Here is a 12,363-nt window from a genome sequence, read left to right on the forward strand (position 1 = left end):
TTAATTCTCAATATCGAAAATTAATATTGTTTTGATGTTTTCTCAAAAAGTAAAGCATTTAATGGAATAATATTTGTAGAGAAGTCTTTCAAAATTACCTTCTGTAAACCCTGTAAGTTATTTGTAAATCTGTGAACTTTTTTTGTTTGTTTCTGTACCGAAAGTGTCCAATGGCTTTGAAGAAGTGTAATTAATTTTAGCAAGTTCTGTTTGCAACTTGGCTAGTAATGACTTTAAAAGAGATTTTGTCAAGAATTGATATTCCCTTATTTTGCCAGTGTTAGTGCGCACTGTTAGTGGCCTCCATGTATCGTGCAAGCTGCATATTTCATGGGAAAGGTCTATTAAATTAATAGTTTTTAAATGTTTCCAAGTAATTTTAATTTTTTATCATAAACATAACTTATGAAAATTAATATGTAGATAATAATTACTTGTTATCATTTGTGACTTCCATTACCATTGTGATAAAATCAGAAAATCTCCTCTAAATATTTTCAATTAATTGGTGATGAACTTGAGCGCAGATGGTCAGGCATGCTGTTTCCCACATGCATAATACATCACCATGGTGAACAGGTGTCACTTAGCCGTGAGGACAACTTCAATTCCTTTCTGCATTGTTTAACCCATGCCACTCTTTCGCTAATATTACACAAACAGTCCCCCCATTAGCCAGTAATAGGCAAAGAAATTACAGCCTTCAAGGGCACAATCCCAATTTCATGGGCCTGATTTCCAAAATGTAGCTATTAAGCACAATAAAATTATGCTTACCCAGAATAAGGTTAACGACCAAAACACAATGTCCTATACATTCTGCGACTGGTGTCCTGCTCATTTTTTTAACAGCATTTTTTACTCCAGAAAACTGCGGACCCAGTTAGTTCACTTACATTATAGTAAAAAGAAAACCGTATAATTTTGAGTTGGTTTGATATTTTAAAATACCTTTCCAACCATATTCAATTAATAACAAATGCTTGTTATACATGTTATAGGCCAAATGATAAGGCGATTTGAAATCACCCAATAATTTTTAATTATTATTTATTTACACAATTTGGTGAAAATTTCTTTTTTACCTAGCTAGAAACACGGTTTCTATGAAAAGGTGAAAGGACGAGGGTAAATCAATAAAAATGTCTAAATCCTCACAACCTTGCTGACGGCTAAATTTCCGTTTAACCCATCGAGAAAACACACACACACACGCACTCGCATTAATGGACCAAACTCCCCATACAATACCACCAGTGAAGCTAATTTATGTTACTAAGGCAACAGCAGCATCGCCATGGCCACCAATAAAGCTGGCTATTTATTTTCCATACTGCCTCCTCCTCACTCCCTCATGGAGACGGAGCTTCACTTCAAACCGCAACAGCTGATTTTGCAGAATGGTTTAAAATTTTTTGATTATTTTTGAGCCTAAAAAATACATATAAATAAACCCAGTCGCGTTTTCTTACTTTTTATGACAAATGTTTATGTTCATGGGATTTATTTATATATTAGTGGCATTAGAAAACTGACTCTTGCACAAAACTGACTTATAAATAACACTTATTTGTCCATCTGTTTCAACTTAGTAATGTGTGTAACTGGAATAAATTTCTGTAAAAATATTTGATTATTTATTAAAAGTGTGCAGTTAGAAATGTACATGTATTTGTTTACTGATTTTTCCACAACCATGACAGCCTGTACATTCTACTGAAAAATTAGCAGCAAAAATTGAAAGTTAGACTGGTTACAGCGGGTAAAAATCGCATCTCTTGCCACAGCATTCGCGGAGCAATGTTTTCAGCCGAGTTAAGTAAATCTGTTGTACAAGCTAAAAATAATTTTTGCCAAATTTTTCATACTGATTTCACAAAAAATACATCTTTTCAGCAAGTTATATTATTTTATGGGAAACTTTCTACTAGCATTATCTTTAAGGGCAGTGGACACTGTTGATCATTACTTAAAATATTTATTAGCATAAAACCTTTCTTGGTGACAAGTAATGGGGAGAGGTTGATGGTATAAAACATTGTGAGCAACGGCTCCCTCTGAAGTGCCATAGATTTCGAGAAGGAAGAAATTGTCCACCAATTTGATTTCGAGACCTCAGGTTTAGAACTTGAGGTCTCGAAATCAACCATCTAAACGCACACAACCTCGTGTGACAAGGGTGTTGTTTGCTTTCATATTATCTCGCAAGTTCGATGACCGATTGAGCTTAAATTTTCACAGGTTTGTTATTTTATGCATATGTTGAGATACAACAACTGTGAGAGCTACATGTAGTCTTTGACAATTACCAATAGTGTCCACTTCCTTTAAAACGTGTTAGTCAAATGTAAATCTGTAAATTTGTGTGAAACAAAGAGTACCCCAACCCTTTTAGTGACTTCACAAAGGAGACATTTTGAATCACAATGTGTCTCCCCACGCATCTTCTGATTATGTCTTTGGGGAACCAGCCGTTGATTTCACAAAACTCTTCATAACTTAAGACTAATCTTAGGACTTAGGACGAGTCCAAACCCTGCACTGTAGCATGCTGACCTTAAGATAAATGCTAAGTTAAAACGAGTTACCCGTCCTAACTCGAGATAAGACGAGTCCTAACTCTTTGTGAAATTGACGGCAGATATGACATCAGTCACAATTTGTGATGAATTGATGCATAACAGCTACAAGTCTCAAGACTGTAAATTTGACACTAATCCAGCTGATGGTAGGCATTTGGGGATTAGCAAAACTGTACATGTCCATCTCAAGTCAAAAGGAGATGAATTTATTAATTTGACAAAAATTAGTACTGGGGTGGATTTCACAAAGAGTCTTATCTCGTCCTAACTAAGGGCTAGGCTTAAGTTTTGAATATCTCTTAGGACTAGTCCTAAATTTTAGGACACAATATAGTTAAATTCACACTGAATGGATTGAGGGATTGTGTCACTGATGTCTGAAGTGTTGCGTACCAGTACATGTAACTTATGTTGCTGTGAATATTCATGAGCGACACAATTGGTTCACCAAGCAGATAGTTGTTGATATTTTTTGTAGAAGTAGCGGGCAGACTCCTTCTCTTTACGATAAGTGCACTGGGTTATTTTACGTGCATTACACAACACACAGGACCAACGGCTGTACGTCCAATCCGAAGGACGAAGCAATGGTGAAGGACTTAGGTGTCATGGCTGGGGATTTGATCCCACACTCTGCTAATCAGAAACACCAGAGCTTGAATTTGGTGCTCCTAACCACTCAGCCACGACACGTCACACACGCATTGCTGCCTTTTGTTTGCCGCAGGCGCAATGTAGTAAAATTCAGGTGCCCATTAAGGGGTGGAGGGAAAAGAAAGAAACACTTACCGCTTTCTCACACTTCCTGCTCATGGATCCAGTCTCCTTTCCGCCTTGCTGCTTGGCAAGCTTCATCAGGCAGTGCAGGGTTTTACCCTCACGCTGTAGTCCCCCATCGCAGTTGCTGGCTATTTCGCTCCTGCAGTTTAAGATAACCTCTGGGTTGACCATGAAGTCATCCATCAAGCTCTTGCGGGTGTCTTCGACCTCTGCTACGCAATCGCCTGACAGCTTAAAACCTAAGAGAATTGTACAACACGTGATTGATTAAAAAGGTTTTGAGTTCTCCATTAGCTCTAACATGGGCCCAATTTCACAAAGTCTGTATGTACTTATGATGAACAAAAAAATAATGCTATGCAGAAACAGGTTACCAGCCGAAACTACCTAAAGTTGACATTGCTGTGATTGGTGCCTCACTCTCAATTTTTGCTCAGCAAAGAAATTTGTCAAACAGTATTTTCTGTGTAATGGCTTTATGATATTAGGCCATGGTCATGGTTCCCCCGTCAGTAGTCGACAAAATGTGCCGATCAAACTTTCTCAAACCTAACAAACCTTTATGTTTGGCAGTCTCCAGGCAGATGAGAAGTTTGGAGAGTCTCAGCTCGCGGTTCTGCTTGTCTCTTGGGCTCATACACTGCGTCTTCTTCATGTCCTCGCGACATTTCCGAGCGAGCCGGTAGTTGGCCTTGAAGTCTTCATTGACCACGGTTTGACGGACGGTGAGTTTGTTACGACACTGGAGGAGAGATGATAACAAAAACTATTTAGGCCACAGGCCAGTCTGCTTTGTTTTTGAAGGGGGAAGAGAGCACCAGCCGTCGATTTCACAAAGAGTTAGGACTCGTCTTATCTTGAGTTAGGACGACTTGGGATTAATCTTAAGGTCTGCATGCTACAGTGCTGGGTTAGGACTCATCCTAAGTCCTAAGATTAGTCTTAAGTTAGGAACAGTCTTGTGAAATCGACGACAGGGCATAGTAAAGAGCACCCTATGAGGTAATTTTACATTTCTCCTGGAGCATTTTGAGCGCACCAAGGCAATGACCAGGGGGGCATGGAGGCAATAGCTTCGGTTTAAGGGCGATACAAAAATTAATGTTATTGATCCCCGATGCAAATTTAACATCTATTAAGCCATGGGTCTATTTTATACCAATTGAGTCAAGGCACACAATTCCGCTTAGCACATTGAAGTTGTCAATAGAACAAAACAAAATTACCAGTTTGTAACTGGGTTCACAGCTAATTCTCTTACTTAGCAAAGATACTATTTTAGGATAAGATTTTCTTAAGATAAGATAAGCACTAGCAGAAGATTTTCTTCTATTAGTGTTTCAATACTGCAGCTGCAGGATCATGGCACCTTGTGGTTAAACAGGATTTTATTTTTTGTAATTTATTGATCGATATCCAAAAGTGGATATCCTCCATTTACAGTATATCGTAACAAATTTTTTTGAGAGAGATGACACTCAAACATAAAACATAAACAAACACTTAAACACTTAAACATACAAAAGTCAGTGATAATTTGTTGTGCTTTTTCATATGCTTTTGTTATGAGTGAGGAGAAAGTTAGCTCGGAAACGAACCCCTTCGCTCATGTCCTCCTTGAACTTGTGCTTCAAAAGGCACTTGTAGATTTGTCCCTGGCCGGCCGCCTCAGCGGCGCAGAACCGCTCCCGGTCTTCCCGACAGGCGAAGAACAAAGCGCGATCGCTGTGGTAATCGTCGGCCGTAAGCTCGGCTACCCGCAGGATCTGCTTTTTGCACTCTCCTTGTAGATCTTTCAGTTTGGATTCCAGGCAGTTGATCGTGGCGCCTTGGCTGTGGGGAACTGCCGGGGCATTCTGGGGGGGGGGGGGGGATAGAGCCAAATGATGACAACATTAAAGGATTTGGGTACTTTGATCAAAATGTCCACAGATTTACATTAAACTGACAAGGTTTGAAGATAATGATGATAGAAAGCTTCTCTTAAAATATCACTTGCGGAAGTGCTGTAGTTTTTGAAAAATGAGTAAAACAAGTCACAAAGTAATTGTAAAAACCCATTATGATATTAAACCATAAACATAGCATAACTGGTTCATACGCTTTTAGATGCGAAAACGGACATGACATTTATTATTTTACTCATTTCTAAAAAACTACAGCACAGTAAGTAACATTTCAAGGGAAGCTTTCTACTATCATTATCTTCAAACTGTGTAAGTTAAGAGTAAATCTGTGGACACTGTGTTTCGTGTTAGGAAAAAGTACATAGACCCTTTAAAGGGTTTTGATAACTACATGTAATAATAATAATAATATCGAAGTCTTATATAGCGCACGTATCTACCAAACAAGGTACTCAAGGCGCTGAGTATATACAAACTTTCAGAAAGATAGGTTATTGCAGTGATGCATTCTGAGACCCAATTATTTAGCACCTTATAAGGGTTTACAAGGTGCTACGGCGCATTAAGCAGCCACAACCAGGAACACCGGGGCGAACCCCTTCTCTTTTCGATAAGTGCACTGGGTTCTTTTACATGCGTTACACAACACATGGGACCAACGGCTTTACGTCCCATCCGAAGGACGAAGCAATGGTTAAGTGTCTTGCTCAAGGACACAGTGTCACGGCTGGGGATTCGAACCCACACTCTGCTGATCAGAAACACCAGAGTTTGAATTTGGTGCTCTTAACCGCTCGGCCACGACACTTCCACATGTATCAAGTTTTGGGCCATAACATGAATCCCTACTCACTGTTAACGGAGATCTTGTATGTAGTATAATTTACCTTTAGAAGTTTCAGCTTCATTAGTCTTCAAGTTTTTGAGGAAAAAGTGAATTCATAAATACATTTTGATTTAACTTCAAAAGGTGGAATTCTTTAGAAATCTGATCCGAGCTGTTTTGTCCACGCAAGAATAATTATCAATAATTGGAATACACAAAAACATTCCTCACGAGTCATTTTTGGGGGGGATAAAACTATTATATCTTTCTCCATCTAACCATTTTACTTTTGAGTGAAATAATTCTGAAAATGCTTTATACTATCGAAAGCTGCTGTATTTCCAACCAAGTAAGTTTATATTGCACAATCTCCACAAATCGGGATGTTTACGTGCAGGTGATTGAGCAGCAAGATTGTGCCCCCTCCCTCCGCCCCCCCCTCATGATGATGTGAACCATGTCTTTGATAGCTTGAAGTTTGAATTACATGTAAGTTTGTACGGCTAATTCTTTTGCATTGTAGTTTGACAGCAATTTCGAAGCACTTTTTACTTTGTATTCCAGTGTATTTAATCCAACCGTTTTTATATTAAGGCTGCATATAAAACTGCCATTCTATTCTATTCTTTACCCTTTTAATACAAATACCAAAAGTTGGTGCTTAGCGAAATATCTCTTTGAAGTTTTTTCCATTCCATTCATTTACCTTCACAGCGAGACTGTTGTCGTTGACGACGCCGCATTTCTTGTCGATAATATCCTCCTTGCACTCCATGAAGAAGCCGTGGATGAGTCTGAAATCACTGAACGTGATCGTCTTCATCCTGTTGACGTACTGTCTGCATTGTACAGAGGTGATGTTCTCGTAGACGTCGTAAAGGCACGGCAGGACGAGGCCTTTACCTCGTTCCAGGGCAGCGCAATCTGGAAACTGATTCAGAAAGAGAAGAGAAACTTGGGTTAAAAGGTTTCTTTATGACAGACAGCGCATCCTCTGTTTGCATAAGGGTGCCCTAGTTACACAGACAAAGCATAGACCTTTTCGCAAGTACCCATTGCGCAAGCACCACTTGTTGATTGAAGTGCATGTTAGTCTAGCTATCGCAAGCTTGACCAGCATGCACATCAATCCACACCTAATTTGCAATTTGCAATTACAAGGTCTATGTTTCAGTAACATGTTTTCCCTATTTTCTTCCACCAAAAATGAAGGAACCTTGAGGGGAAACTAGGCTGGGAACCAGGCATGGAACCCGGCAAAGGAACCAGGCATGGAACCCAGCAAAGGAACCAGGCAAGGAGTTTAGGCTAGGAACCTGGCAAGGGAACCAGGCATGGAACCCGGCAAAGGAACCAGGCAATGAGTTTAGGCTAGGAACCTGGCAAGGGAACTAGACAAGGAACCTGGAAAGAAACCGTGTATTGAACGTGTCATGGAACCAGGCAAGGAACCAGCCAAAGAAACAGAAAGGAAATTTTGATTTGATGAATCCAACTCTTTATCTTTAGAAAAGAACAGATACTAGTTAAAATTAAGAAAATCATCCTCCATTAGTTAAGTAAAATATTCAGCCTACCTTGGTAATTTCAGTTTTACAAACTTCAAAAGCTGCCGAGTCAAAACGCACATCCATGGTGAGGTTCATCTTGTAGTCCCACAAAAACTGCAGAGAAGGGGGTAGGGGTGTGGGCAGGAGATACAGCATATAAAATACATTAAAACCCTTGGATCGATAGGTGTTTGCTTTTAGTTAATTAATCATCAAAACTAAACACGAATTCAATGCAAAGGTCATGAAGAATAACAATTATGAATTGCTTTTAATCTGGCTATTTAAAAAATAAATTTGTATAATCTGTCACATCCCCGGGGCCTTAATTTCTTAGGGCTGCTTAAGCAAAAAAAGAGCTAAGCACAAAACAATATGCTTAACAAGTCCTGGGCCCAGTTTCATAGAGCTGCCTTAAAAGTATTAGCTAAGCATAACAAAATTATGCTTACCAGAATAAGGTTACAAACCAAAATACCATTTCACATGTACTGTCTGTGGCTGGTATCCTGCTTATTTCTGCTTAGAAGATTTCTTTTAAGAAGTCTTTTAAAAGCAGCTCTATGAAATTGGGCCCTGAACGGTTGAACCCTAACAATGCCAGACTATTAATAACCCCTTTAGAAGACCATAAGCGGCTGCAAATTGTGTTATTTTTCTTGTACTAAAATGCCAACAGCACTGCGAATAGACGCAAAATTAGAACTAAGTGTGTACTTCTACTCGACCTTTTAGATCAAATAAATGAAAAATTTAAGTCCTGAATTGACATTTTCCTGTTTCCTTAATAATAAAAAATAATAAAAACATTCAAGACAATATTTACATGAAAAATATGTATTCAAACATCAATAATATCAGCCAATTCTATGCGTATTGTGGAGATCCTCACAAATGTACATAATTAAAATATTGAAAGGAAATGAGGTTTAGCCTCAGATTCTCTTTGATGCTAGAAATACTGTGTAAATTACAGAGCCCCAAGCCTGAGCCCGACTCGCGGTTTGGAGAAGGCCATTGAACAGCTCGGCACAAACAGAAATTGAAATTGAACATCTGTTATATCATTGTCACAAAACCAATAAAATGTTAATTTTATTGGAACACATGCTATCTTTGTACATTGTAATGTGCACTTACCCTGTTGCAACTATCACCAAACTCAGTATTATCCTGGGAAAGAGAGACAAAAACAGAACTTGAAATTAATTTGAAATAAAGATGGCTTCTATAAAATGATCAGCATGAGGTCAGAAAATAAAAATCATTAATCAAGTATTTCCTTTAGATTATAATAACAATTTTTATAATTATTCAAAAACTGCTTTCTTGTCAAATAGACATCACAAATTGCTGTATAATTAAAAACAAGTAGTTAAACAAGATTGATAAACAAAGGAAAGTTCATTCACAGGTAAAATAAGTAAAAATGTACACTAAAAAATAATGTGACACAAATCTGATAATACCTAATACACAAGCGAGTGCAATGGTGCGGATACAAACAAAATTGAAAGCAGCTTTAAAAATAAAATTACAAAAAATTCTTATTTAGTTTTCAAATTTGATATCCAAATTTAAAACAAACCATGAAAACAAACGCATTTTAAGTACCCAAAATTGCGCAGAGATTTTAAAGGCAATGGACACTATTGGTTTTACTCACAATAAATATCAGCATAAAACCTTACATGGTAATGAGTAATGGGGAGAGGTTGATAGAATAAAACATTGTGAGAAACGGCTCCCTCTGTCTGAAGTAGTTTTTGAGAAAGATGTAATTTTCCACAACTTTGATTTTGAGACCTCAGATTTAGAATTGGAGGTCTCGAAATCAAGCATCTGAAAGCACACATCTTTGTGTGACAAGGGTGTCTTTTCTGTCATTATTATCTTGCAACTTGGACGACCGATTGAGCTCCAATGTTCACAGGTTTGTTATTTTATGCATATATTGAGATACACCAATTGAGAAGACTTGTCTTTGACAATTACCAATAGTGTCCAAGATCGAATTAAACATTGTGGCTCAAGTTTGGAACGTCTCCACTTTTAATAATAATAATAATAATTTGGGGGGGCTAATCATCCTTACTCGCAGCTAAGTCGTAAGAGCTGAATTGCGAAGGACGCGGCTACAACGTGTTTGAGAAGCAGGCATGCAGGGCGCCTTTGGCTGCCTGCCAAATTAACCCATTGTGACCACGGAGCACAGCCAAGATCGAAAGTGTTTGATTTTTCCCGAGGGAGGAAAACCGGATGTTCTGGAAAACCCTCGTGGCACAGCAGAGAACCAACGCACAACTCAACTCACTTGTGGCCCCGGCCAGGAATTGAACCAAGGTCACCTTGGTGAGAGGTGAGCGTTTTACGCACATGCCAACCATGCCACCCAATAATGCCAGTATTTTTGAGGAGTGCATGATTTGAAGTGCATGATTTGGATTTGAGGTATCACACATCAAGTAAAAGTTTTAGCAAGTTTGAGCTTGTATTGTACAGGTTACTGTCTCTTTTGATGGTTATAATGGTGTACTAAATGTACGTGTACTGTAGTGTAATTGCATTGAACTTCGCTCTTGAAGGGGTACAACCATTTTTTCTCTGGTCAGGGGTTCTTTATAAGGAAAATGTGAATTTGTATTTAAGCTTTGCAAAAGCACATGGCACCAATTCCCCCCAAAAACTCTTTCCCATACACGCATGGCTGCCCAAATCCAAGTCGGGTAAAAGAAAAAACTGAAATTATGAAAGGGTCAGGAATGCTTCCGGAAGTTCATACAATGGTTATCTGAAATAATCCCAAATTAATACATGGGTTTACTATTAAAAATGAACTGCAAGATTGGTTTGGAAAGTCCATAATATAGATGTTTTGAGAATTTGAGAATTGTTACTGCCAGAAACGTTTCTCATACCAGTTTAACCAAACTGTCGACAGCAAAACACAAAACAGCTTAACTAAAAAAATGACATTTTGAGACAAGCAAATACAGAGAGCAGCTGTTTTTACCACAAAACAGAATGAAAGTGTAAAAAGAGGCAATTAAATTTTTCGCATCCACTTTAGTGTGCCTTTGAAATGTTTACCCAGAAATGATCTTAAATTAAGAAGTTAACCATGGATTTGGCTATTTCGCCACCGAAAAGCCAAGAGACCACTAGGTTCGTTTTCACATGATCTATTGCAAATATCAGTGCACAGTTTGTGGTGTCTGATGACGTGTCAATTTGTGAACCATCCACGAGCCAAGTATTGACGACAATGCAGTGTTCCATGAGCTGTTGTCACGGTTGACGTACCATCCACTTGACAATGACGCTTTTTAGTCATAACAACTTGATTGTTGTTAGCACTAATTAAAGGCACTGGACACGTTTACTCAAAATTTGGTATTAGCATATTTGGTAATGAGCAATGGACTTCAGAGGGAGCCGTTTCTCACAATGTTTTATACCATCAACCTCTCCCCATTACTCGTCACCAAGAAAGGTTTTATGCTAATAATTATTTTGAGTAATTACCAATAGTGTCCATTGCCTTAAAGAAAAATAAGCATTTCATTCCAAACTTTTTTTCCAATGTTAACAAGTTTTTTGTATATTGAAAGTGTATTGAGCAACAAATTTCTACAGATGTATGTTTATTTTTTATTTTCCAGAATATTTCATATAGAGCTCAAAAAGAAAATTTGATTTCATAGACAAATTATATTGGCTCAAGTTATTTTGTCGCATTTTATACACACAAAACTTCCAAATCACTGCACATGTATACAGTTTACTGGGTGGATATATTTTGCTAGCATTTATTATTAGCCAAGTGAATGCAGTGAATCCGCTAAAACGTGTTTTGTGAACATTCACAAAACTCTATTCACAACGAATGGTTCGTCCATGCAAATTTTTCTCAGGTCATGAGCCCTATTATCAGGAAGATCTTTTAGTCAGGAATTCAAAATCATTCAAACGGAAAGTAATGCAAACCATTATGCACCATGTCATCTTGTTATATCATGTCATCTTGTTTTATACAGACAGAATGACCTTGCAAAGTGTAAAAGTAAAAGGTACGAACCAACCTCTACCCATGGATGCATCATTTTTGCTCGTTTGCATTTGTGTGTTGTTACTTTGTCTTTCTCTATGTAAAGTTAAAGGCACTATTGGTAATTACTCAAAACAATTATTGTTGTACCTTTAATGATGTCCCTTTAATTTTTTTCTAAGTGTTGATTGTACGCTGTGATGGCTATTTTCAACAAACCTTTTATCTACCTATCTACTGGTAAAGAAAAGGGGCTAAGAAGAGTGCAGTGGGAAAAAACAGCTTAGCTACTATGTCTATGATGTTGAAAGGGGTTGCCTGTTTATGATAAAATATGCAGTGAATGATTTCCCTTGTACAGCAGAGCATAATGCTATGCAAAATGTATCAGCTGCTACTAAAAAAATACATCATTTGCTAACTCACTATAACCATTCAGTGTGCACAAAATGTGTTCAATCAAAATATTTTGCAATGCAAAAATGCTGGATGAATTCGTTCCCTGAACATGTACAGTAACCTGTACAGTACCAGTACATAGTACAACGTGGCTGAACAAGCCAGTTTATAATTGGGAAATGTAGGAACAGTTTTAAAGGAACACGTTGCCTTGGATCGTGCGACTCGGTCCATGTCAAGAGCTTGAAACCGTTTGTAATCAAATGTAATA

The 12,363-nt window shown here is 38.0% G+C and overlaps 1 protein-coding gene across 2 annotated transcripts in view; it reads right to left on the bottom strand.

Moving 5' to 3' along the window:
- The window catches only part of LOC117289002 (Golgi apparatus protein 1-like), a 41,766-nt gene that overhangs the window by 21,552 nt on the left and 7,851 nt on the right, over positions 1–12,363 (bottom strand). For both annotated transcript variants that reach the window (XM_033769892.1, XM_033769891.1), the window contains 6 exons: positions 8,786–8,818; positions 7,673–7,759; positions 6,802–7,026; positions 4,961–5,218; positions 3,921–4,104; positions 3,372–3,601 (listed from right to left, as the gene is read on the bottom strand). In XM_033769892.1, the coding sequence (XP_033625783.1) occupies positions 3,372–3,601; positions 3,921–4,104; positions 4,961–5,218; positions 6,802–7,026; positions 7,673–7,759; positions 8,786–8,818 (1,017 nt within the window). The remainder of the gene's footprint in view (positions 1–3,371; positions 3,602–3,920; positions 4,105–4,960; positions 5,219–6,801; positions 7,027–7,672; positions 7,760–8,785; positions 8,819–12,363) is intronic.

The sequence above is a fragment of the Asterias rubens genome, chromosome 4 (genome assembly GCF_902459465.1).
Source record: "Asterias rubens chromosome 4, eAstRub1.3, whole genome shotgun sequence".
Taxonomy (NCBI): domain Eukaryota; kingdom Metazoa; phylum Echinodermata; class Asteroidea; order Forcipulatida; family Asteriidae; genus Asterias; species Asterias rubens.